Source organism: Maniola hyperantus, chromosome 13 (genome assembly GCF_902806685.2).
Source record: "Maniola hyperantus chromosome 13, iAphHyp1.2, whole genome shotgun sequence".
NCBI lineage: Eukaryota > Metazoa > Arthropoda > Insecta > Lepidoptera > Nymphalidae > Maniola > Maniola hyperantus.
In genome coordinates, this window is record NC_048548.1 from 7,210,759 (window position 1) to 7,236,620 (window position 25,862).

The 25,862-nt window shown below is 35.6% G+C and overlaps 1 protein-coding gene across 1 annotated transcript in view; it reads right to left on the minus strand.

Annotated features, from left to right (window-relative positions):
- The window catches only part of LOC117987676 (uncharacterized), a 52,372-nt gene that overhangs the window by 1,080 nt on the left and 25,430 nt on the right, over positions 1–25,862 (minus strand). The window contains exons 7-31 of the mRNA XM_069502740.1: positions 25,060–25,170; positions 24,118–24,388; positions 23,772–23,985; positions 22,454–22,497; positions 21,662–21,809; positions 20,607–20,685; positions 20,392–20,495; positions 19,743–19,929; positions 18,821–18,997; positions 18,092–18,191; positions 17,358–17,537; positions 17,010–17,104; positions 16,348–16,533; positions 9,608–9,715; positions 8,149–8,413; positions 7,836–8,052; positions 7,496–7,539; positions 6,722–6,869; positions 6,249–6,327; positions 5,111–5,214; positions 3,708–3,900; positions 2,764–2,940; positions 2,293–2,392; positions 1,972–2,151; positions 398–492 (exon numbers count right to left, since the gene is read on the minus strand). Of these exons, the coding sequence (XP_069358841.1) occupies positions 398–492; positions 1,972–2,151; positions 2,293–2,392; positions 2,764–2,940; positions 3,708–3,900; positions 5,111–5,214; positions 6,249–6,327; positions 6,722–6,869; positions 7,496–7,539; positions 7,836–8,052; positions 8,149–8,413; positions 9,608–9,715; positions 16,348–16,533; positions 17,010–17,104; positions 17,358–17,537; positions 18,092–18,191; positions 18,821–18,997; positions 19,743–19,929; positions 20,392–20,495; positions 20,607–20,685; positions 21,662–21,809; positions 22,454–22,497; positions 23,772–23,985; positions 24,118–24,388; positions 25,060–25,170 (3,606 nt within the window). The remainder of the gene's footprint in view (positions 1–397; positions 493–1,971; positions 2,152–2,292; positions 2,393–2,763; positions 2,941–3,707; positions 3,901–5,110; positions 5,215–6,248; positions 6,328–6,721; positions 6,870–7,495; positions 7,540–7,835; positions 8,053–8,148; positions 8,414–9,607; positions 9,716–16,347; positions 16,534–17,009; positions 17,105–17,357; positions 17,538–18,091; positions 18,192–18,820; positions 18,998–19,742; positions 19,930–20,391; positions 20,496–20,606; positions 20,686–21,661; positions 21,810–22,453; positions 22,498–23,771; positions 23,986–24,117; positions 24,389–25,059; positions 25,171–25,862) is intronic.

Sequence of the window (25,862 nt, forward strand, 5' to 3'; positions counted from 1 at the left end):
GGCACGGAACCCAGAATACCTAAATGGCAATTTTCATATCTCTAACTTCAAAAACATAGCACTTTCGTATAACCTTTCAACCCCCATTTTACCAGTTAATTTTCGTAAAAAAATTTTAACCTGAATCCTACCCCTAGAAAAAACCTACGTTTAAAATTTCAGGTCTAAATAACAATAGTGAAAACTTGTCTATAAAACATTTCCCCCCTATTTTACCACCCTTAAAGCTCATAACCTAAAGACATCGCTCTACGAAACCGCAATCTCTTTCTAAAGGTCGATGTACAATATTTTCTGCCGCGTACTGTAAGTACCTAGACTATAGGTATTATTCGTTGACCAATAACTAGTACTTAAATAGGTATTTAGTTTCGTAAGTTAGATGATGCTTAATTACCTCAACGATGTCACCAGTCCTATACTTCCACAAGGCGAGTGCTATGAACAGCGGGACCAATGCCATTCCAACATATTGAAGAACCTGTCCAGCAACTGAAAATTATTACTGTAAAGTTAGGAAGGTTCACAAATTATGAAACCTAGTTATTGTCTTCTAAAACTCCACAGCCTGCAGTCTGGCATATTTTATGGCAAAGTTTAAGTCTCTCCGCACACGAGCTACACGCGACAACCACAAAGCGCCGCCACCGACCTATTTCCGATTCCGGCACCGACCACTATTAATACCCCGTCATAAAACGCCGACCCGCGCCACGCCGCGCGATAACCCACCCCTCTCCCGTCGCGTCAGTTATTTTCGTATTTTCGGCGGTATTTCTACGACGATTTTTTTAATCAGCAACAGCGCAATTACATCGTGAGTCCATTATAATACTGCAAAAATGGGTTAAAAAAAGTAGTGGCTACCAACCGCAAGACTCTACCACCGACGGCCGACCACAAGTGGCTGTAGTGCGCGTCAGCCACTTGTAGCCGCTTCTAGCTTCAGGTGACACCGTCTGTGGCTGTGAGGCCAGCCTTAGAAGTTAGAACATACGTTACTAAGCACAAACATTTTCAGCATGATGCGCGCTCAGACAGACGGAAAAAAATAATAAACCGATCTAGTGACAGAGACTTGCACATGCCGAACCATCATACAAGAATTAGGTACCTAGCACTTTATTTTCATGGCAGCCATTTTGAGTTTTAACTAAGTATTTTGTTATATTATCTAGTGCCGATAGAACTACCCGTCTGAGAAAATTTTAACTCTATACCTCTACGTTTCATGACATAGGTACATTCCGCTGACAGACAGACAGACGACTGACAGCGGAGGCTTAATAATAGGGCCCCGTTGGAACCGTTCGGGTCATTGATTTATTAACTATCGGGTACGGAACTTTAAAAATAGAAACTGTTTTGGGCTCCAGGTATGTATTGATAGTAGGTAGATAATAAAGGCATGTTTCGATAAAAAATTAAAAATATGTAGATATAGTAGTTTATGCGATAGGTTGAGATGGCAATCGGGGTATGAGGCGGGGGGATGCACACCCGCACGTCACTCGCGCTATTCCGCACTGAGTTAGCGCGGGGCTGTGCGGGTGTGCGGGGCGTCCTACCCCGATTGCCATCTCCACCAGTCGCTTACTATAGGTACCTTTATACCTATTAATGCATAGGAATCGTTCAATTACAGTTTTAATATTTTCCTACCCGTTTAACCAGCTATAATTCAGTGCCACAGTAAAAAGGAGAACAACTCAAATTCGACACTTCACAAAACCAAAAACATAACTTTTAAAAAGTTGATTATGATTTAAGTATAAGTGGGTTTTTCGCAGTTGAACTTTGAAAACATCCAACTGCGAAATAGGAACTACAAAATCATCAAAAAGTTAGGTTTTTTATCTTCTGGAACGTGTTGAATTTGACTTACTTTCTTTTTTACTGGCGGCACTAACTTATCAGGTGAGATCGCTGTCTAAGGCTTACTTATAATGAAAAGAAAATATCAGTACTCACTATACGCTTCCTCAGGATATTCGTATTTGTTGCCAAATAAAATTCTCTCCGTTGTTATCATGGCGTAGAAGAACACAGTTATCATGAGCAAGGGTGTCACGACCGCCCAGCAAACTCTCCAGAAGAATGATGTCTTAAATCCAAGCATGTATTGAATATCAAGACACAAATTTTCGAGTCCTGTAATAAATATCAATCTCGAGTATTATAATTATCAGCAGTGAGTAAATAACGAATTTATGTTCGAACCTGCGGCAAGTACATAATATAGGTAGGTATCCAAGCTGCAGGCTGAGAAGACGTAGAAAATAAGAAACATACCATAAATCCAAAATATGGCAATCGTTTCTGCAATAGCTGAGAACAGCCTCATAAACGTTCCACCATAGTGATCCACTATTTCCAGGACATACTGCCCACCCTATAAATGTAAATAAGTTTGTTACTCTTTTCTCAATCTTGACGTTTTTTTATAATAGGTAATATTTGATTAGTTAGATCATGCATTGATCAGTAGTCCGCGACAGGTTGAGATGGCGATCGGGGTATGAGGCGAGGGGACGCCCCGCACACCCACACGTCACCCGCGCTCGCCCGCACCCGTTGAGCGTGGGGGCTGTGCGGCTGTGCGGGGCGTTCCTTCCCCGATTGCTATATTGTCGTGTCTACGTTGTTTTATCAAGAGAAAAGATTGTACAATACCCAAAAGGAAGCTGCTGAATATGTATCTCTTTCTAAAGTTCGATGTGTATAATCTTTACTGCCAGGTAGGTACTGTACCCGGGTACTTACCGGGGTGACATAAACGAGTCCCATAAGGAAGATGGCAGAGCAAACTCCGGCGGACATGAAATGCGTGGGCACCCGCGGGAAAGCATCCAGCAGCACACTGTTGATCACTGACAGCAGCGCCACGCCCGACCCGATGCCCAGAGTGGCCATCATGAGGAAGAATAATACGGCGAATAGCTGGATAATAATTTTTATAGTAAGTACACGTTACTAAGGTGGTGTGGAATTTGTATGAATTTGATGGACTAAGACGACTCGCACTTGACCGGTTTTGTCTGGTGGGAAAGCTTCGGCCGTGACAAATTACCACCGTACCGGCAAAACCGTGCCGCCAAGCGATTGATTTAACGTTCCGGTATGTTGCTCTGCAGAAACCTATTTAGGTAGGGGTTTAATATAAGTGCCATGGGGGTACCCATTCCAGGTTAACCCGAGTCCGTCTGTATCATCATGTGCCACCAGGTGGAACCACAGTCAACGGCAACTCGTCATCGAATAAAAAAGAAACAAGTACCTAGTTAAGTAGAGTCCAGGGGAAACACCACGTTGAGCGTTTGAATGTCAATACTTCAATTTTACAAGTTAAGAAAGTGAGGGAAACGCGCCGATCTGAGAAGAGTTTACATAATATTATATTTTTAATAATTTTTTAGTGTTTTACCTGCACTTCAAGGAAATTACTAAATAATTTTAAATAATTCAGTCAGTCAGTCGCCAATAAACCACGCGTTTCCTTTCTTCTGAAAGCCAACTCAAGTGAAGTGAACCTTATTGCAATCAGCCGTTAAATTGTAAGCAGTTCAATGTTATATAGTTCACAATCTTTCGACAGTTTACAACCCCGCGAGATACCTACTCGTACCGTGGTATTTACAATTTTACGGTGACATACACTATACACACCTGTATTATTTTTAATATTAAAAACCTTATTCGGTATTTACCTGAGGGACAAATGGGGATTTGGCAATGGCGTCCGGGTAGGATACAAAGGCCAGACTGGTGCCGCCACTGCCTAGAACCTTGTTTATATCATCGACGTTTAACTCGTACGCGAGGTTGCCCAGAACACCAAATATTGTGATGCCAGAGATTAAACTGGTGAAAGTGTCTAATGTTGTTACGATCATTGAGTCTCTAAAAGCAAAAACAAAAAAAAAACGAGGTTTTACGTAGGATACTATTTTGTGAGCAACCAGTGAGGCAAAACTATTAGGCTATAGGCAGGTTCTAAGGAACCCCGATACTGGATGTTCTGAGATTCCTTAGAACATACTTATCTTCGGTATCTCTTATAGGGATTTCTAATATGCAACAATATGGCGTTTTGTATAAGCCTTAAACAACGTGTGGCGAAGCAAATCTTACACGGGTACGCGGTGTTGAGCGAGACTGCATTGCATACCTAGTAGTATAGGATCCCGCTATAGAACGACCTTCACCGAGCTGGTTAATGGATGTAAACGTTATTGATACGTAAATTGAATATAAACGTATTTTATATTCAATTTAATATGTCAATAAATATATTGCATATGGGTTGCCTAAAAATTTTTAGTCCAGGATGATTAATTAATAATGAAAAATTTTTTTTTATCATTTAACAAATTCCATACCAATCGAAAGTATGAAGCCCATAGAATATACAAACGTTAGATCAATGAAATAATGTTTATTTTCATTTAACTTTTATTCATTAACGCGGTGCAAGTTACTAGTATCGATTTACCTGTTTATACCTGCCTACCCGGGGAAAAAAATAACGTTTGCATATTCTATAGGCTTCAAACTTTCGATTGGTATGGAATTTGTCAATTAAACAAACCGAAGAAATGATTAAAAAAAATATTTTTTTTAAATTACCAATTACTCATATACTGGACTGAAATTTTTTAGGCAACCCTTATGCAATATATTTATTGACATATTAAATTGAATATAAAATACGTTTCATCCATTAACCAGCTCGGTGAAGGTCGTTCTATAGCGGGATCTTAGACCATAGTGTCAGTTGCCACCGCGTCGCGCTGTCGTCACCGTTGTATTCGTATCATAGTATAATCGTAGCTGAATTGGTTTATCAGTAGCAAATATGTAAAACTACGCAGCATCTTATACAATATTTATAGGTAGGTACATGTATAAATAATAGTTAAAGCTAGCGCGTACTACGGTAAATTTCCGTACGTTTTTTTCCGAAATATCTGTGAACTATAGAAGTAATACATAGAAGCGCGCGCAACGCGGAATTAATTCCGCACCGGATTTTGATACATTTAAATTCAAATTTACGGATTTTAAAACGCACCAACTCACCGCACCGTGGTGGGCGTTAGCTCTTACGTACCTGTAAACGTTTTGTTTAAATCCGTTGTAGGATGAGAACATAATTAAAGTACCAGAACATACTGATAAGGAGAAAAATACTTGAGTAATAGCTGCATACCATACCTGAAATAAAAATACCTTTTAGTATTGCTGGTCGTGCTTATTTTACTTATAGCTGCATTAAATGCGTAGGTACAGAGAGGACTCACCATATTTGATATAATATGGCAAGTCCTTTCTCAAATTTTACTATGCACTATGTAGGTACATTATGTTTACGATCTTTGCTGTGCGTACTACTTACGTACATCCATACTTCCATACTAATTTATTTAATTAATTATTATAAATGCGAAAGTGTGTCTGTCTGTCTGTCTTTCTGTCTATCTGTCTGTATGTCTGTTTGCTAACTTTCACGGCTCAACAGCTTAACCGATTTTGATGAAATTTGGTACAGAGTTAGCTTACATCCTGGGGATGGTTGTTTATTCCGAAAAATGAAAGTTTCCACGGAATTTGTGGAAAATCTAAATTACATATTTTGAGCGAACTTAAAGCATCCGGAACATGAATTGTACGCTCCATGAGTACTCAGTGCGTAGGTAGGTACTTACTACCTAACCATTACATTTTTTTCATCTATGGTAGACAGTAGGTAGGTACGTCTACGTATTAAGAGTGCGCAGTACCGTGCTTTCTTGATACAAACGTAGGAGGGTGATTACTACATTATCTAAATATATAAAAGCGAAATACCACTCACTCATTCACTGAGTGACATACTTAGGCTAATTTTATCTCGGAAAATTAAAGAGTTCCCACGAGATTTTCAAAAATCTAAGTCCACGTGGACGATGTTGCCGGCATCATCTAGTCAAAATAATAAATAACTGACATTCACCAGTTTCGTATTTACTAAGTGTTAACTTACTGCTGTTAATGGGCTGATTACACCTACCGAGTAGTGAAGCGAGACAGTAAAATGTCACTCGGCCGAGACAGTGCTGTGGTGGCCGTTTATACGTATTTCGAAATTGCGCCGAGCACTCTTAAGTGTTTATACCAACCGAGTACTCGGCCGAGGACACTGACTCGCCACTGTACTCGTTAGTTGTAATCGTACCATAACAGCCTTCAGACATTTACAGAATACTTACTCGGACTTCAAGGATTTTACTCCATACTGGTGTAATGAAGAATAGAATACCATTAACAGCACCTGGTAGTGTAACTGCTCTGAAAATACACAACATGTTTGTGTAAATATTAGGTTCCTACAATATTATAAGAGAATTTTAAAATACATATATAATAATATGATAAAAGTATTATCTTACCGGCTGCGCCATCGATGAAGCCCTGCATTATAAGATGTTATAATTTAATATTATAATTCTGGGTAACCATTTTTAAACTTAGTAACTAAGTTTATTTAATAATCTGTCATGGTCATAGCGTAACGTAACTTAACTTACAAAATATTAAAGCTATAGGTAGATATAATTATGACAGTAAGCCATCCCAGTAAAGTCAGTCAGTAAAAACATCGCTATTAAGATAATAATTATCCTCTACGGCACTTCTCGCTTCCACCTTGTATTTATACTTAATTATAAAAAACAGACTTTACCTGATAAGAAGGATGAACATCACCACGTAAGGGAAAAGAGCGAGGAAATAGGCCGCTTTGCCTGAACTCTTTACACTGCGAGCAACGATCAGAAATATAATGATCCAAGAAATAAGCAAACAGAGTGTGAGATCCCACAATGGAACACCTAAAAATGGAATTATAATATAAGTATAAGTACTTAGCAGCCGTGGTCACCGGCCACATTATGAACCGCGCGAAGTGCTACGTGGCGCTACGCCGCTACTGCCCCCCGTATCTACAATGGGTATACCTAAAGCGCTGTTCCTATTTTTTTTTTATAGATTTAAATAGATTTACATTTTTTATATAATATAACTAGCCTATGCTCGCGACTTCGTCCGCGTGGACTACACAAATTTCAAACCAGTATTTCACCCAGTTAGGTTAGGGGTTAGGGGTTAGGGGTTAAATTTTCAAAAATCCTTTCTTAGCGGATGCCTACGTCTTAATAGCTATCTACATGCCAAATATCAGCCCGATCCGTCCAGTAGTTTGAGCTGTGTGTTGATAGATCAGTCAGTCAGTTACCTTTTCCTTTTATATATTTAGATAACAAAGATTTAATTTAAGTATTGCAAAAAATTCAAAACAAAGTTTGATTTCTGTTACAGCTATTTTAGACCGCTTTGGAGTTTACGTTGAATGTAATAGGTAAGTACAATGTTTACGGCTATGAGTATTATTGTTCGATAAAAATAGATAAGTTAAATTTAAAATTGAGGTTTAAAAAATAGACAATGATGATCATACCGATTCCATCGTGAATTCCATCTGACCGGCGAAGGACTGTCTTTCTGGAATTCAATATTCACTTTTGTAGATAAGTAATAATCTATACTAAGTAAGTACCTTCTTATGATAAATCTGAACTGGATGATTTGTAGTTACTATCTGTAGATACATCAATTAATAAAGGGGTGGCTCCGACATCAATGATTTAGATTTTTTATCGAAACAATTATTATCAGTTTGCAAAATTTAGAAGTTGAGATGAGGCAGCTAGTACCTATGTACATTATAATACCTAAGTATAGACTATAAAGGAGCAGGATAAATAAGTAGGTACAGAATATATAAATATATATCTTACGAGAAATACAACTCAGCACTGCTCACAGGGTTGCCTTGTATAGCGCTTATATTGACTGACTCTCCTGAAGGCACACAATCTTTCCACCCGGGTTCGCACACTGCCCAAGGTAGAGGATCCTGGAAGCTCATCGCCAGGTAGTAAAAGCACAAGGCGATGATCGAAACATAGTATGATACTAAGTAAATGGCTCCCAAAGTTTGCGCATATCCGGTGCCTGTAAGAAGAAATAAAAATAAGAACTTTTAAAACATGTACCTATTTACGTATACTTAATTAGTAGATATATCATATTATATGATCCTTTTCGTACCTTTCATAGCTGGTGAAAGACCCCACACCTTCACGCAGTTACTATTACTGAATTGTCCAAGTACAGTTTCCAGATAATACATAGGCTTTCCTATGACTATTAATACAATAATATAAGGTATAAGAAACGCCCCGCCTCCGTTTTGATATGCCACGAAAGGAAACCGCCATACGTTTCCTAAGCCCACCGATGTGGATATGCAGGACATTAGAAATTCGATTTGGTTTCCCCATTTTGGTCGTTCATGAACAATTTTTGTTTTTTTCTGTAATAAATGTTTACATACGGTTACTTTAAAATAATCCCAAGTAATTGATTATTAAGTATATTACTTTTGTAGAATTAAATTACCCACCTACATACCTTACCTAGGTTTATCTAGGGAACAAATAAATTTTATTATACTTATACTTAGTTGGTCTTATAGTTGGGTACATTTGTGATGATAAAAGATTAATAAATATAAAAGTACCTTTAAATATTTAAGTAGTATATTGTAGAGTTGACACTTGACAGATCTATTTGAGTAGAGAAGAAACATTTTTCGTAGGGAGACATAAACCGCAGGAAGTCTATTTTTTAAAATTAGTCTAAATTAATACAACTCCGCAATAGTGATGACGTTAAAAATATTTTCTGTAGGTAGGTATAGGTGATAGTTACCTATCAATTAACATAGTAGTAATGGCACTATTCTCATAACATTAAATAGCCTATCATAAATTGATAACCCAGAAAGTCGGCGGCTATTTTATGACTTAGCAATAAGTTCTTGCTGGTGGTAAATAAAACTATAAACTAATAAAATAAATTACGCGATAATTCATGGACGTAGTTAGCCAGGAATTGATTTCGGGGTAAGGGGGAAGTTTATCAAGGCCTTAACCATATCCTTTCATGAAAATGGGAGGGGCAAATAGTTCGAAAAACCAATAGACGTTGGGGTTCGCAAGGTTCTGAAATGATGACCTCGCACCGAAAAACGCATCGTTACAAGAACCCCCACTAGGTGGACGGACGACATCCGACATTTAATTGAATTACCAATTAAATTTGGTTTTGGGTCAACGTTCTACACTAATTTCAGGTTTGTAGCTCATTTCGTCTACGAGCTAGAGACCTACGCGCGGACTGACAGCAGAGTGACATTAATAATAGGGCCCCGTTTTTCCACATTGGAAACCTGAAAAGCAATTTAATGGTTGATTTTACCTACATCGCAATCAAATAGGAAGGTAATTCTGCGCTGGACAGGTAACTACGCCACCAGCGCACCTTGTAAGAAAAGTGCACGATTATTTTCCAGTACCTAGCCTACTTAAAAATCTTTGACCAGACTTACCTAAAATCCAATACGGTTACAGTTTGTGAACTTATGCCCAATTTATTAAAATTATGCTTAAGTAAATGAATAATTTTTATTTTTAAGAGTCTTAATGCTTATTATACCCATATTTACCTTCTCTATTTTACTTATTTCATGTAATTTATTTATATTTTCTGGGCTGGCATCAAAGGCTGCATTTACCCTTTCCCCATTTTTCATCGGAATTTCTGTACCGATATCCTAAAACATTATATTTTATTAATTTAAAGGTTAATTAATAATTTACATAGTAGGTATTTAATTACATTAGGTAGTTTGTAACAATCACCATTGATATGTATGAGACGTCAGCACACGTCTATGTGCGTTATGTCGGAAAGAGTTGTGGTGTTTCTTTGTTGTAGGTATTTATTGTAACCTGCAATAAATGGTGTGATAAAAAATATCAGATAACTTTGATATTAAAGATATAAGCATGTATTTGGCGATGATATTTTAATTAGAACAATGAACAATATTATTTTCTTTAATGCACTTATACCACCTTATACATCATACTTCACGCAGACAGGTAGGTATAATATCATTATCAATGCGGAAAAATACGATTAGGCAGGTAGCTACTACTAGAATATCATTTTTTATTAAATACATAAACCTTTTAAGTAATATAAGACAATTTTAGATAGTCGCTAATTCCGTTGTACACAATCCCTAAACTAAATTAAAGTGACAAGTCTAAACCTATTGCTATCCCTTTCAAAATGTTGCTTGCGGAAAAGGATAGCACTACATTTAGACCTGTTAATTTTATTTTAGTTTAGAGATTGTGTACAAGAGAATCGGCCCAGTGTCATGCCAAAAGTACGATTTTAATCCTTATTTGAAAGGTGAACCGTACTCTTTACATGACAGTTGACCCATAGAATTAAATGGCGCTTGAGAAGTCATTTTGTACGGACTATAAGTAAATATATATTTAATGGCATTTTTAATCAGTCAGTTTACGACGAAAAGGAAAAAATAGGCAATGTTATTTTTACATCTTGTATTACCTACCTTTACAACATGAATGACATTAACCTAATTTACTATTTAAGTACCTGAATCATTTGTTTTGATTGATTTTATTTCGATAATAGATTTCATAATAAAATATAACAAAGTCATTGGCGTCATTGTGATTTCAATCGTCAAAGTGCTTTTACCTACTTACCTTCCTATACCTTAGTTTTTGTACCATTAGTTGCTTATACCTAATGGAAAATGGTCCAGTTAGGGTTTAGTGCAGTACCTACCTAGTTGTATTGTCATTTGTTGCTCATAATAAAATTGAAAAAATAGAAAAAACCGGTCAAGTGCGTGTCAGACGCACCCTTATGCGTCTTCGAGACACGTACCTACTTGACCTAGGAAGTCTGTAGTCCAATTTACCAAAAAACATCTTATCGTAAACCCAAAGAATAATTAGAAACAAAATCATTTTTGCGTGATTTTTTCTGTCACTAAACTACAATATCCATACTTCCACACTAATATAAATGCGATGGTTTCTGCCAGTCTGTCTGTCCGCTAGATTTTCAGGCAGATCCGTTTAACCAATTAAGATGAAATGCACAGGCATTTAGCTTACATTCCAGGGACAAACATAGGCTACTTTTACCCCGGAAAATTAAAAAGTTCCCACGGGATTAAAAAAATCTAAATCCACGTGGATGAAGTCGCAGGCATCATCTAGTAATAGTAGGTATAATCTGTTAGTTTGACAATCCCCAACTGCTTAATATCCTATCCTATCCTATTCGTAGCTCTCATCCGTAGCACGCATACCTCTATATAAAAAGCCATCATTAAACCCATTTCCACCGATGTGGAAATGGGTGATATTTCTAATATTTTCAATTAAAAAAATGTGGAGCTGTAAATGATTGATGGATGTGACACACATCCATAGCAACGTAGCGTACATACTCACATCTGTGGTGGAAAAGCAGCTCAAAGTTTAAATTGCCGGGTACAAGAACTTAAGATTTTACATGTAGGTCTTCACTGTAAGGTCTGCGATATAGAGAGAACCTATGATTTTGACGATGACCTTTAATTAACGACCTCCCTGGTATAGTATTCTTGTTAAGTGTGCGCTCCCGGATTCGATTCTCGGCAGAAGAAATTTTGGGATTTATAATTTGATTCTCTGAACAAATATTTGCCTGCTGCGTAGACTTCAAGTGTTACGGGTTACGAGTTTGCTACGGTCGCGGTGCCAGTGTCACGTAAACTATAATACTTAATTGAAAACACCTTTAAGCGGGAAGCGGAAAGTAACAAGCCTTTAAAGTTTCTAAGGACAATAAATAAAAAATTAAAGGTTCTGGTGGAATTATTGGTATGCAGTTTTCAGGATATGTGCGTTATTTTGTCACGCTTTGAACTTTGAGTATGTGAAGCTGAACTTCTTAATTTCTTTCAGGACATTCAGCTCACACAGAGAGCTTATATTTTGTGGATTTTGGAGTTGTGTTCTTAAGATTAACTACTTTCTTTTGTTTACTTATGTTTAGGAATTTGTCAATTTAATGAAAGACGAGATTCCTTCGATATCGATACTTATCGAATGAATTTTCTTGCGACGTAATTACTATTGATACACCTAATATTAATAAGTATATGCATTAAATGTTTCTAATATATATTTATTGTTTAATATGCCTGATAAAGTTTAATGATTAGATATATTTAACTTATCGCAGAGAAAATAAAACGTAGCTGTTCGTCACATCAAATTAGAAAGGTAATCTGCGTAAAAAAGAAAGATTTAATCCTTGTATTGCTAATAAAATAAATAAAAATTTTAAACAACGGTCAACGCAGAACAACCAGGATATGCATATGATTATAATTATAGATAATGCACATTTTTTTACTTTGACTCTTTTTTAGGTTAAAATGCAGTTTTTTAATATTTCATAGATCATTTTGATACCTCTCAAATATATGACAAAACTCCTTACTTGTTTAGTGTTTACATAGCATAAATAAACTTGCTTCCCACTATCTGTCCCTATGAACGCTTAGATCTTGTAAACCACGCAACGGGTTTTAATGCAGTTTTCATGAAAAGATAAAGTGATCTATACATAAAGCTTATTATTGTTTCGTATTAATTTGTTGAAATATGACGATAATTGTTCAAGATGTCGGAAGAAATCAAACCGACTGAGGGCTTTCATCGAAAATGCTGTCTGAACTTGGACGATTTAACCTAAGGACGCGCCTCGCATGATTATTCCCCTCTGTCAATAGTAATGGATTTTTAATCCACTGCGTTTATAAACACTGTTTGCGGAATCGATTTTGTCATTGTCAGAATCGTTTTCGATGTGTGACGACGTCTTACACGCTGGGTGAAAAATGCCTGTTTGTGCCGTTAGTGAGTGCAAGAACAAATCAAACACATCAAATTTACAAAAAGATGGAATTTCATTTCATAAGTAAGTATTTTTGGTGTAATAAACGCTTTCTATAAATTAAATTACATAAATTATTATAATAAAATAACAATCGAGAACTTTACCGATTCAGTAATTGAGTACGTAATAATTCGGTAGAAACGAGTCACACTCCTCACGAGACTATATTTTGTTTTTTCTAAACAATTGCAACCCTCGATATATACAAATTAGGTTAAAATTTGAATACGCGTGAACAGCATGAAATTACGTAGTAGTACGATAGTGATTGCGGTTCGATTATCGATATCGATGAAAACATTTTCTTTATTATTAACGACTAAATTACCGTCTTCAAGTCAAGTAAAGAATAGTTATTATTAATTACCACAATTTTTTCGCTACCTATACTTGTAATAAAACTGGTCGATTTATGTGATTTCACGTACTTAATACATTTAAAAAAAAAATTAAAGCAACGCAATTTTAGTGATAGGCGCGAAATGTATAAAATTTATGTATTAAATCGCCAAGAATGTACATAACATTAACCTAATGGTAAATATTGGGGCTGATTCTCTTGTACACAATCTCTAAACTAAACTAAATTAACAGGTCTAAATCTAGTGCTATCCTTTACCGCAAGCAACATTATGACAGGGATAGCAATATAGATTTAGACGTGCCATTTTAGTTTAGTTTAGAGATTATGTACAACGGAATTAGCCACAATGACGTGTTAAAAATAGAAGAGGCCACCGTGTGTGTTTACTAATTTATTTTCATAGTATCATATCTGTCTTATGGAATTTTGCTGTGGGGTAAAAGCGGCAGGTATTGAGAAAATTTTTGCATTGCTAATTTGTAAGGGCAATACGTGTTATATTTAATAACTTACATTTAATTTTTTTGGACAAAGAGTACACCATATTGGAATTACCATGTAAACCCAATGTGCAATAAATAAATGATTGATTGGAAAGAAAAAAACATTTTATTGATTGATATACCTACTAATTATGTTTGGTAGGCTTTTGCGCGGTCAGGTTTATTTTGTATTATATAATAATATAAGTCATTAATAAGCACATTTTCACTATCGAAATTTTAAATGAAAATTTCGTTATATAAAAAAATACAAAAGATTAAAAATGATATAAAATAATTAAAAAAGTATGTGCATATTTTTTAATAAATATTTTTCTTATTTTTACGTTGCATTATTAGTTTTTGGGATAATTACCTATTAAGTGAGGTGAATGTATGCAAGAATACGCTACGCTGACCAAACACTGGTTTTAAGTAATTAAATACGAGTAATAAATTCTTACTTCTACTTTTGTTTCTGAAAAACTATCGATATATTTTAAAATATCGATACGGTAGCATCGCAAATCAATTTGACTGTCTTACACTCGTAATGTCTTTGTATGTTGATGTATATAACTTATTAGTGTGCGTAAAATGTAGTAGTGTTGAAGATTTAGATATGTGTGTGTTTAATAATGACACAAAACTTTGTTGAGTGAGTGTGTCAAGTTGTCTATGTAGTGTTTCCTCGTCCCGCACCAAAAGTGACAGAAATTTTTATTCGTAATATTATAAGTATTGACAGAAATTTTTATTCGTAATATTAGGCGCGTTACAAGTCCATAGGTTAAATCGTCCAAGTGTCTGAAGTATAAAAAATAACCACACTTACACATTAAATTTAAATCCGTGTGAAGCCGGGGTTGGCAGCTAGTATAGTATAAATTGTTCCTTACGAAAAACAACAAGGTAGGTAAATATAGGTAGGTACCTAATTTTTCTATGCCTTAACTTTTTAGCCGACTTCCAAAAAGGAGATGGTTCTCAATTCGGCCCGTTTTTTTCGACTTTTTTTTTACTGTATGTACATCGATTTTTTCCAGGTTTCTGGACCGATTTGCAATTTTTTTTTATTCAGCAGAGGATGTTAAGGTGGTGGTCTGATTTAAATTTCTGGATCCAACTCCTCAATCCTGATGCTGCAGGTTTACTGCCCGCCTAAGTTATCGAGATTCAGGAAGTGTTCATAGTGAATTAACGTTGTAGGTACCAAGCAACGACTTTATGCTTGAATTCCAAGTCCCAACTCCTCAACCCTGATGAGGTAGGGTACAGCACTCCTAAACTATAGTGATTCAGGAACTACGGATGATGCAATATTATTTTTGGTGCCAAGCATAGACTACACCATCTTTGGATCCCAACTCCTCAATGCTGATGCTGCAAGGTACTGAACTCCTAAGCCGTGGGGATTCGGGAATTTCTAATGGTGAATTGATATTTTAGGTATCAAGCAATGACTACTTACACTAAAAAGCTTAAAAAAAACGACTTCCAAAACCACTACAAAGTAAAAAACTTTTATTTCTAGTTTCTACACGTGTAGGTATGTATGAATGAAGTCGGGCGAGCATAAAAGAAACTAGAAATCAAAGCGTCCAGCTCGCCAGACTTCAACATACATACCTACACGTGTAGAAACTAGAAACAAAAGTTATTTTTTACTTTGTAGTGGTTTTGGAAGTCGGTTTTTTTAAATATTTTTTTAATAAATAAAAATCAATAGATACAAGACCATAATCATTGTCTTCATTATTTATTTACAAGAGGTACAAAATATAAAACCACATCGAGATACACTTATTAATACACACAGAGTTATTCACATTAGATGTACTCTCAACAGCTTACATATGGAGCATACATTTTGCGAAAGGTCTCGCCATATTGGCTCTACCTATGTGTCAACTTTCATGTCAAAAGTATGATTTTAGTCCTTAATATTATAAAGGTAAGCCGTACCTTTGACATAACACAAAAACCTTCCTCAAAATTTGCGCATTATACTAAGTATTACACAGCCACACAATTTACATTTATAAAATTACAACTAGAAGTGAGAAAACAAAAATATTTTAAAGTAAAGCTTAGTTTAAACAAAGCAAAATTTATTATAAAGATACAATGTTAAATAAAACCAGATAAGTAACTTTTTTGCAACAAGATGAAAAATATTAGACTAATAACAAATCTTAAGATACAGTACCTACGTACTAGGTTTAAGCAAGTGCCAACTACTCAAAATTAGATAAAAAAATTAACTACTGGTGTTGTTGTTGTGTATGCAGGTACCGACTAAGTATTAAATAAAAATTTACTCGTAGAATAAGAAAATCTAAAAAAATATGAACGAAAATGATTGTATATGTTACGATTAAAATAGTTAATACAATTAAATTCCTGAACAATGGCTATTAGATGTGCCAACGGGCACAGATTTTTTGGCGTAGTTGCGTATGCAGAGAAGGCTACAATAAAAGTATTTCTTATTATACAAACAATAAAATTAGGTTAGTTCTAGATTTCGGTAATAAGTGGAAATTCGTGGACCTAAATTGATTTATTTCTCAATACACGTTGATATCCTCCTGACAAACTGCGCCAAATATGTCTGGGCCAGGAGGTGTACATTTTGACGCGCCTAGTTTGCATGTCCTGTGAGAAAAGTTCCCATTCCCTTCGAGTGCTCGCAGAACGGGGCCCCCAGGAAGATTTCGGACGGAATACCTTCTTAAGAGTCTGAAATCGAAAATAAACAAATTGAAGAAAAGATTTACAATTTACTTACTATAAGGTTTACATTTATTACATTTATTTACATTACATTTATACACATTTTGCCATTCATATGTAAGTTTTAGCACGTGTCTGAGATGAAGATAGGTATTATCTAAGGCATGGTTCAAATTGCAAACTTAGAAGAACTAGTTTTTGTGTCGATGTAGACAATCTTATTTAAGTAGGTAGGTACTCTCTGATTTTACAGTTTGGTACAGAGTATTCATAATCACAGGAATAAATAGGCAAAAATGTGAACGGTCGGCCTCAGAATTTGAGTAGCAATTCCGCAAAACTATTGCATCAAAAACCAGTCGCACTATTTTACTATAAACCTTTTGCTATAAACACGCCACACAACGCTCAGATGTGCGCACAACCATGCCGTGTTTTAGTCTTTGACTCCTACGTGTTTTATATTCTGAAATTTTTCTTACCTCTACAAAGTTACCAGTTCTGTTTTTGTGCATGGACAAAATTGTGAAGATTGGTACAAATGCGATACCGACGAACAGCATTAGGTAACCTGCCACTGTAACAATTAAGTTTTTTTTAAAGAACCTAGTAAAATAATTTATTAAAAAGAATAATTAATTTAGAAATATATTAATCTGGGTTAAAAAAAATATAATTTCTAATATTATATTAGTAGGTACTATTAGCAGTTAACATCACAAAAGACTAACGTATTTTGTGAGTTTTGATAACAAAGTTGTGACTTTTTAAAGATTTTGCTAATTTTGTAGGTGTGGATATTTTAAAGCAATCGAAACCTAATAACTTACCATAGCCTGCTGTAGGATACACATAATGACCAGCAAACAATAAGTTATCAAATGAGAACAGAGCATAAATAAATACGACGATCATCATCGCAGGAGTGATTAGACCCCAACAGAAACGCCAGTATACGGATGTGCTGATACCCAACATGAATTCGATATCTGTACATATGTTTTCAAGACCTGAAACAATAAAAACAAATTTTCACGCGGCTACGTGTTGCGGCAAATTTTAAGGCGCCGCGCCCTCAAAATTTATTTTGAATAGCTCAATGGGTTGCGAAGTGGCAAGGCACATAGTTCGGAAAACCGATAGACGTTGTGGTGCTGGAATGGCGACCTAGCACCGGAAAGCGGTGTTGTTAGACCGTCTACTAGGTGGACAGAATATTAAATGAGTCGCCGGGACCCGCTGGATTCAGGCGACGCAAGACCGTGGCGTGTAGAAATCCCTACAAGAGCCTATGTCCAGCTGTGGACGTATATGGGCTACGATGGTAATGACAGTATAACTGGGCAGAAACTTCAAAACCAGCATTTATGATTAATAATAAAGTTATGTAACTAATAAAGTTATGTCAAAGTTTGGAAGAAATATTCCTTGGTACCTGGACGCGGGTGATACTTTAAATTACTTTAAACACGAGACCCACGATTTCGTCCGCGTGGATTTTTGCGTGTACCCTACTCTCTTTTGCTATGAAGCTGCTCTCGACTATGTACTAATAAATAATTACCGTAAATCCAAAACACTGCGAGAATTTCAGCAATACCACAGAATAGGATGAGGAACGTTCCACCGTAGTAATCAACAATTTCCAAAACATATTGGCCTGCCTAAAAACAAAACAATGATGAAACACCTTGAAAGATTAAAACATAGAAATTAAATAATGCTCCCAACTTATCAAATCAATTCTACATTAAATGAAATAAATTTACTTGTAGGTACTTAAAACAGCTTGTGCCACTTGTGCACACAAAGCACTTTCTATACTGAGAAGAACCGACAAGGAACTCTGGAGTTGCTTCTTTTTTTTAATCTAAATAAATTCTAGGTAGGTACGTGTCTCAGAAAATAAGCAGCTTATTTGATTTATGATTAATATATTTATTCAGTCTTGTAGAGACTCGACAAAAAATTACGTAATAAAAAACTAAAAAACCCGACTGCTAATAAATAGAACAGGGTAGGTAACTGAAAAGCAAAAAAATAAACTTTGCATCCTGTAAATAGAAATTGACAAGGTCCTAAACATTTATATTAGGAAATGTATGGCAGACGGGGGCATTACTTAGCCAACTACCTATGTACTTAGGACTAAGTTTGCATAAAATCCGCCATTTTGATTTTTTAAGAATTTTAGCTTCGTAATGTTGAAGCTAAAATTCTTAAAGAGCATTCTTCGCCGCAGTCGGACAAAAATAGCCCTGATTTGGAATTTAGATTCACAAGATGCATTTACCGGTGTTACATATACGAGACCGATGCCAAATCCAACTGTACAAGACAAGGCGGACATGTAGACGGTGCGAACGCGAGGGAAAGCGTCCAAGAGTAAAGTATTGACTGAAGACAACAGCGCGACAGCCGAACCAACACCAAGGACGGCCATCATCAAGAAGAATAGAACTGCGAAAAGCTGAAATAGAAATTGAAAGATTTTTTATTTATGAATTTATTTTTATAATTTCATGAAAACTACACCAAACATTAGCTTTTAAAAATCCTGTGGGAACTTTATAATTTTCCGGGATATAACGTAGTATATGTCCATCTTCAGGTTGCAAACTGTGTCCGTCAAAATTGGTTAAATGGATGAGCTTTTAAGAAAAATCAAGTGGGAACTTTTTGATTTTATAATAATAGGTTAGCTGATGCCCGTGACTTCATCCGCGTGGGTATACATTTTTCAAAATCCCGCGGAAACTCTTTGATTTTCCGGGGAAAAAGTAGCCTATCATCTATCTCCATTCCAAATTTCATCCAAATCCGTTCAGCCGTTTTTGCGTGATTCTGTAACAAACATCCAAAAATCCACACTTTCACATTTATAATATAAAGTAGGATAGAATAAAAATAGCCTATGTCTAGCCGGAGTTTCCGGAGGATTCAAGCTATCTCTTTGCCAAATTTCGTTAAAATTGGTTAAACAGATGGGATATGACACGGTAACAGATTTAGCATTAATAATAGCAACTATGAATTTGATAATTAATTAAAAGTTTTTTGAAATATTTTTTTTAACTAAGCAGCGTATTTTATTCATCTCTCGTGTTTATTTGCTAAATGGCGAACTGAAATTATTCATCGTATCATTCAGGACTACTTGTCACATTGACCAAACATTTAGGTAAGTAAACCTGTTTAAAAAAACAAAAACCAACCTGGGGCTGGAAGGTTTTGGCAATAGCATCAGGGTAGGAAACAAAAGCGAGTCCAGTTCCTCCCGAGCCCACCACATCGGTAACATTTCGGTCTAGCACGTGCGCCAGGTTCCCAAGGATACCGAAGATAGTGAAGCCGGACAGTAGACTTGTGAACGTGTCTAGAGTAGTGACTATCATTGCATCCCTGTGAGAGAAAACGTAGGATTTACTAGTCTTCAATCTGAAGTGTTGAAATCCCTGCAAGAAAAGTACGTCCATAGTCTTTTGGTTGTGTTATCAAGGAGTCGTCCATCGCTCGAGACGTTGACTATACACGTACTTTTAATGAATTTATTTTGTACGTGATAATGATATCATATCTACAAAATAAGGATAGATAGGACAAGGATAAATGGTATTTTTTTTACTGATTTTACTTTATTATTTCATTTTTTCTAATTATTATCTGATTGCAGTTAAGTGAAAGTATTAAACGGTGGAAACCATAAGAGTCCTTCATTCGGAGATCACCTTGAATTTATAATAAATACCGAGTTACTTTATTCACCAGACGTAATTTAATTCCAGTTTAATGATATAATATTTCTTGTTATTGTGTTTTCTTATGTTTGTGTGGTGGGTGACGTATTTTTATAAGATTACTCACCTATAAACATTTTGTCTGAAGCCGTTGTAGGAGGAAAACATAATGATAGGTCCCGTACATACAGACAACGAGAAGAAAACCTGAGTCACAGCTGCGTACCACACCTGGAATAGAAAGGTCTAGCTATAGAAAAAAAAATAGAAAGGAGACTATGTAAGAAAATTGTTCATTTATCAAGATGGTGCATCTACATAATTATTTATTCTCCAACTTACGTCAAGTTCTATTAATTTGTTCCATTGCGGTGTAATAAAGAACAGAATACCCTTTCCGGCTCCAGGTAAAATGACCGTGCTGAAAAAATATTTTTGAAAGGTTAAGAATATCTAACTTATAAATAATAATTTATCAACAAAACATTCTCAAGAAAGCCGGGGAATTGTTCACAGTAGATATTCTATACATATAATAAAAAGGGTTGTCTGTAGGTGCTGTAAATAAAGAATTAACCGTTTTTGTACAGATGTTTAAACAGAAAGGTTAAAATTAATAATTTGAATAAGCATGGTCTAAAAAAGTGTTTCAAAAATGTCTTAACTAACTATAACTATGAAGATACAGAGAAAACTATCAATACTTATTTTACAATTTTATATAATTTATTAAAACATCGCGCGCGCACACGCACTATAATTATTTAGTCACTAAATTGAGCATGCAATATTTTTAAACTTAACTTTAAATTCTAATCCAAGGTTCTTTTCTTCTTGTAAAGTATTGTAATGTCTAATGTAGGTATTGCATGTAGTTTGGGGCCGGAGTGTGATCCCGGCACGCACCTCTTACTTTTCGGAGTTTGCTTTATCGGTGAAGGAAAACATCGTATTCGTAAGGAAACTTGCATGCCTGAGAATTCTTTTTAAAGTTCTCAAAGGTGAACCAGTCTGCCACGTAGACTGTGGCTAAACCCGTTCTCATTCTGAGAGAAGACCCAGTATAGAACCTGCGATGATGGGTTGATTATGATGATGATTCCTACAATAGATTTCTAGGTATGTATGTATATATATTATGTATGTATATATAATATGTATGTATGTATATGTATGTATGTATATATACGTACTTTTTTGCACCACCAAACACAAATAACAGGTTATACAAAGAAAAATATAACATATTGGGAGGTACAAAAAGGCGGTCTTATCGCTAATAAAATTAGCGATCGCCAGACAATCTTAACGTTAGGGTGAAAACGACAAAATTGACAGTGGGAGGTGGTGTATATAATAAACCTAAATATTAAGTAATAGCTAAATAAAGTACTAACCTGATGAGCAATATGATCATCACAACATACGGGAACAGAGCGAGGAAATAGGAAGCTTTCCCTGAACTCTTAACGCCTCTAGACACAATGACGAAAATGACGAACCACGACGCTAACAGGCAGAGTGTTAGATACCATAAAGGTAATCCTGGAAATAAAAACAAAAGCAATGGAAAACGTCATTCATTAATCAATAACATATAGTAGAATAATAATATAATAATCTGTTTAAGTTTTATTGTAATATTTTTATTAAAAATAAAATAAAAAGATAAGTCTTCTGCTATGTAAGTATGTATGTATTTCATAATATTATTATGATAATTTATGTTTCGATCAATTTGATCAAATTGAAAATATTTCATATGACGCTCACAAATTCCAAGTAAAATTGCTTCAAACTCTTGCATGGAACTGCGTTAGAAGTTCTATCACTTCCTCTATCATTACCTACTATCATAAATATTATTAAAGAAAAAACAATGTCCCTCCGCCATGTTTATCTGACTGTGTGTGTTAGAATCTATTGTAGGAATTTTCATTCGGTTTTCACAAATAAAAAGACCAACTACTTCTTTGAGATGGTTAGGTTATAATTGCCGATAAAATTGGCAAAAAGTAGCCACCTCAGAGATTTCTTGGTGCATTCTGTGTACCTAAAGCTAGTCATATAAAAAAATTAATAAGTAGAAAAGAATTCGCGACACTAATGTTGTCACGAATTTTTGTTAGTTCTATATTCTAAAATTAACTCCAATTGTTTGTTTTATTAAATAAAGTTCATGTTCTTACCAAGTCCTCCTTCAATTCCATCAGGTTGTTGAAGAACTGTTTCACTAGAAAAAAATTCAAATATTTAAATTCCTACAAGTACATAAATATTATACATATGTATAGAGATATTATTTATTTAATATAATGGACAGGTCTACAAAATATTTATGGTTACATTTATGAAATTTGAGTTTATCTATTTACTATACTACCTACATTTGTTGCCAAACTAAATATATCTAAAAATGGTTTAGGTACTTTACAATTTTATTTAAATACCCATTCTTTTATAGTTTGAATTTAAACACCTTTGATACGTGAGTATTCATTAATTAAGTATACCTAGTCAATTATAACCATTGTTTATTACCTACTATACTAAAAGAGATGTGTTAGGTATATATATATTAGGTTAAAACAAGGTTAAGGAAAGGAAATACGACCATGTATCTGAATATCGTAAAAAACTGAACTGGCTCCCTATTAGGCATCGACGTAATCTGCATGTTCTTTCTATCCTATTTGCCACACTTTTCCATCCCTGGTCACCACCCTACCTTAAAGATCAGTTTAAATTTTTTAGCTCCTTCGAACGTGATCGCGGCCTGCGTTCCTGTTTCGATTTCAAGCTTATAACGACCAAACATAATACGCATTACGCATGGCTACGCGGAATCATTTACTGTAAAAGCAGCTTCGCTGTGGAATGCACTTCCGGTCGAAATAAGACGCTCCAAATCGCTGGCAATCTTTAAAAACCGTGTCAAGAAACACTATCTGTCACTGTAGATTTTCTGCCATAACTATATGTACAGTTAGCTATGTAGTATGTATTATTTATTTAATTATACTATATTGATTTTATATAGTATTTATATACATGTATATATTATATTATATTTTATAGTATGTACCTATTAGAGTGTATATGTTTATATATACCTATATATATTTATATATATATTATATTTATAGCTACATTGCGACTCCCCGTCTTACAGTTCTATAAGTTCTTAAGTATGGGTTGCCTGGAAGAGATCACTTTAGTGATAAGGTCGCTCTTTGTTTTTTAAGTGTATCCTGTATTCTTACTCTCTGTAAATCTATTAACAATAAAGTTATTTTAAATTAAATTAAATTAAGGTTGAGATTCTAATAACTGGAAGCTGATTCCATACTTTATTATCATACTAGATGATGCCCGCAGCTACATCCGCGTGGTCACAGTCGCGCAAACTTTAATTATGTAACCTTCGACAAAGAAGTGGATACAGTACCTACGCGGCAGAAAATTATGTGCATCGACCTATATGTGTACTAAAATATAGTTTCTTACACAAAATACAGGTCGGCACTGCTACGGGACTCATTTGTTAAGACCACATTTTCAGTCTGTCCTGATGGTACGCAGTTGCGCCAGTGCGGTTCACAGACAGCCCACGGCAACGGCGACTGAAAACTCATTGCGAGGTAGTAAAGGCACAGTCCGATGATGGATACATAGTAGGAAAGAATGTAAGTGCAAGCTAAAGACTGCGCGTATCCTATACCTGAAAAAAAAACGGATTTTTTAATCCTTGTTTGTTGAAATCATGCTAATAGGCATAATAATTTATAGATACTTAGGTCAACATATCCATTTCAATTCAAATTAGAAGCCAGATGTAAATTAAGAATTGTACCTTTCATTGCTGGAGCTAACGACCATACTTTTACAGTGTTTCTGGAACTGAACTGACCCAATACGCCTTCAATGTAGTACATTGGCTTTCCGATAAGAATAAGTACTATTATGTAGGGAATAAGGAAGGCGCCACCGCCGTTTTGGTAGGCAACGAAGGGAAATCGCCACACGTTTCCCAAACCCACCGAAGTGGCAATGCAAGACATGAGGAACTCAATTTGATTTCCCCACATAGCTCTTTCGGGTTCTCCATCCTCAAGATCGGCAGTCTGGAAGTTAAAGCACTATCAGAAATAGGTACAGAAGTAAGATCTGAGCCGGTTAAACATAATTTTTTTTTTTGATATTCTGCCTTACCTACCTGAGTATGGAAAGTTAGACTTTCCAATTAATCAGCAGTGGGTGTTTTGAAATAAAATAAATAATTACTGACTTGTTATACCTACTTAATACTATGAAAATAAATTATTATTATAAGAGTTGTGCTATTAACCCGATTTAGTAGGCATAGAACAAATGACAATCGCCCGTAAAAAACAAAGCACCTATCATATCAAGGTTAGAAATAAATATTAATTGAGTTTCTTTGTACGCTACCGCACTAACTCGCGCCATGTTATAACTTGGTGTAATGAACCGTATCGTATTTATTATTATTATTCTTATAGGTATATTATTTTGTATAAGTAAACTTTGCGTTCTTTCTAAAAAAATTAGACAAATCGTAAATTGCTTATGATTTTATAGTTCAAAATGTCCTTGAGTAGATAGGTAACATTTTATCAACGTATTGCGTTCCTACGACTACGTATGGTTATGATGAATCATGGTGTAATTTATACTTCAAAACAAGATTCTTTTGAAATGTAAATTACAATTCAATGTACGACTGTCATATGACGGTATATAACACATAGGTATTGTAAGTATTATACCTTACCTTTACAGTCTCCACGCCCGCGCCGGCCTTTTCATTTCCAATTGCGGTACTTAGTGATGGCGGCGGCTCCGACGGATCAAACGCATTGTTTACTTTACCCCTTTTTTCCTTCTGTGAAGAAAATAACAAAACTCTGAGATATAAAAAACACTAACATATTACTCTAATTCATCATCATCATCAACCCATAGACATCCACTGCTGGACATAGGGACTCTTGTATAGAATCCAAACGCCACGGTATTGCGCCTCCTGAATGCAGCGGCTCCCTGCGACTCGTCTGATGCCGTCCGTCCACCTAGTGGGGGGTGTTCCGACGCTGTGCCTTTCGGTGCGAGGTCGTCATTCTCGCCTTGAGACCCTAACGTCTATCGGTTTTCCGAACTGTGTGCCCTGCCCATTGCCACTTATGCTTCGCAACCCGTGAACTATGTCGGTTACTCTAGTTCTCCTACGGATCTCCTCATTTCTGATTTGAACACTAGATAAACTTTGAGCATAGCTCTCTCCATCGCCCGCTGAGTGACTTGGAGCTTTCTTATGAGGCCCTATAACTCAAAAAAAAATTCCCGGAAAGCTGGATTTTGGTCAATAGACCAAAATCCTAAAATAGGTTAAGGTATTTTGAATTAGAATTTTGAATTTGAAGTGGATTATTATCTGCATACGGCCATAACAGCTTCTATATGGGAGATCGCCCACCGCGACAAATTCGCAATACACTCAAAATAGTCGCGATTCGTCGCTTGGCCTCTGACCACGGTCCACGATCGTTCAAAAAGGCGCCACCGTGCGTGATGTCC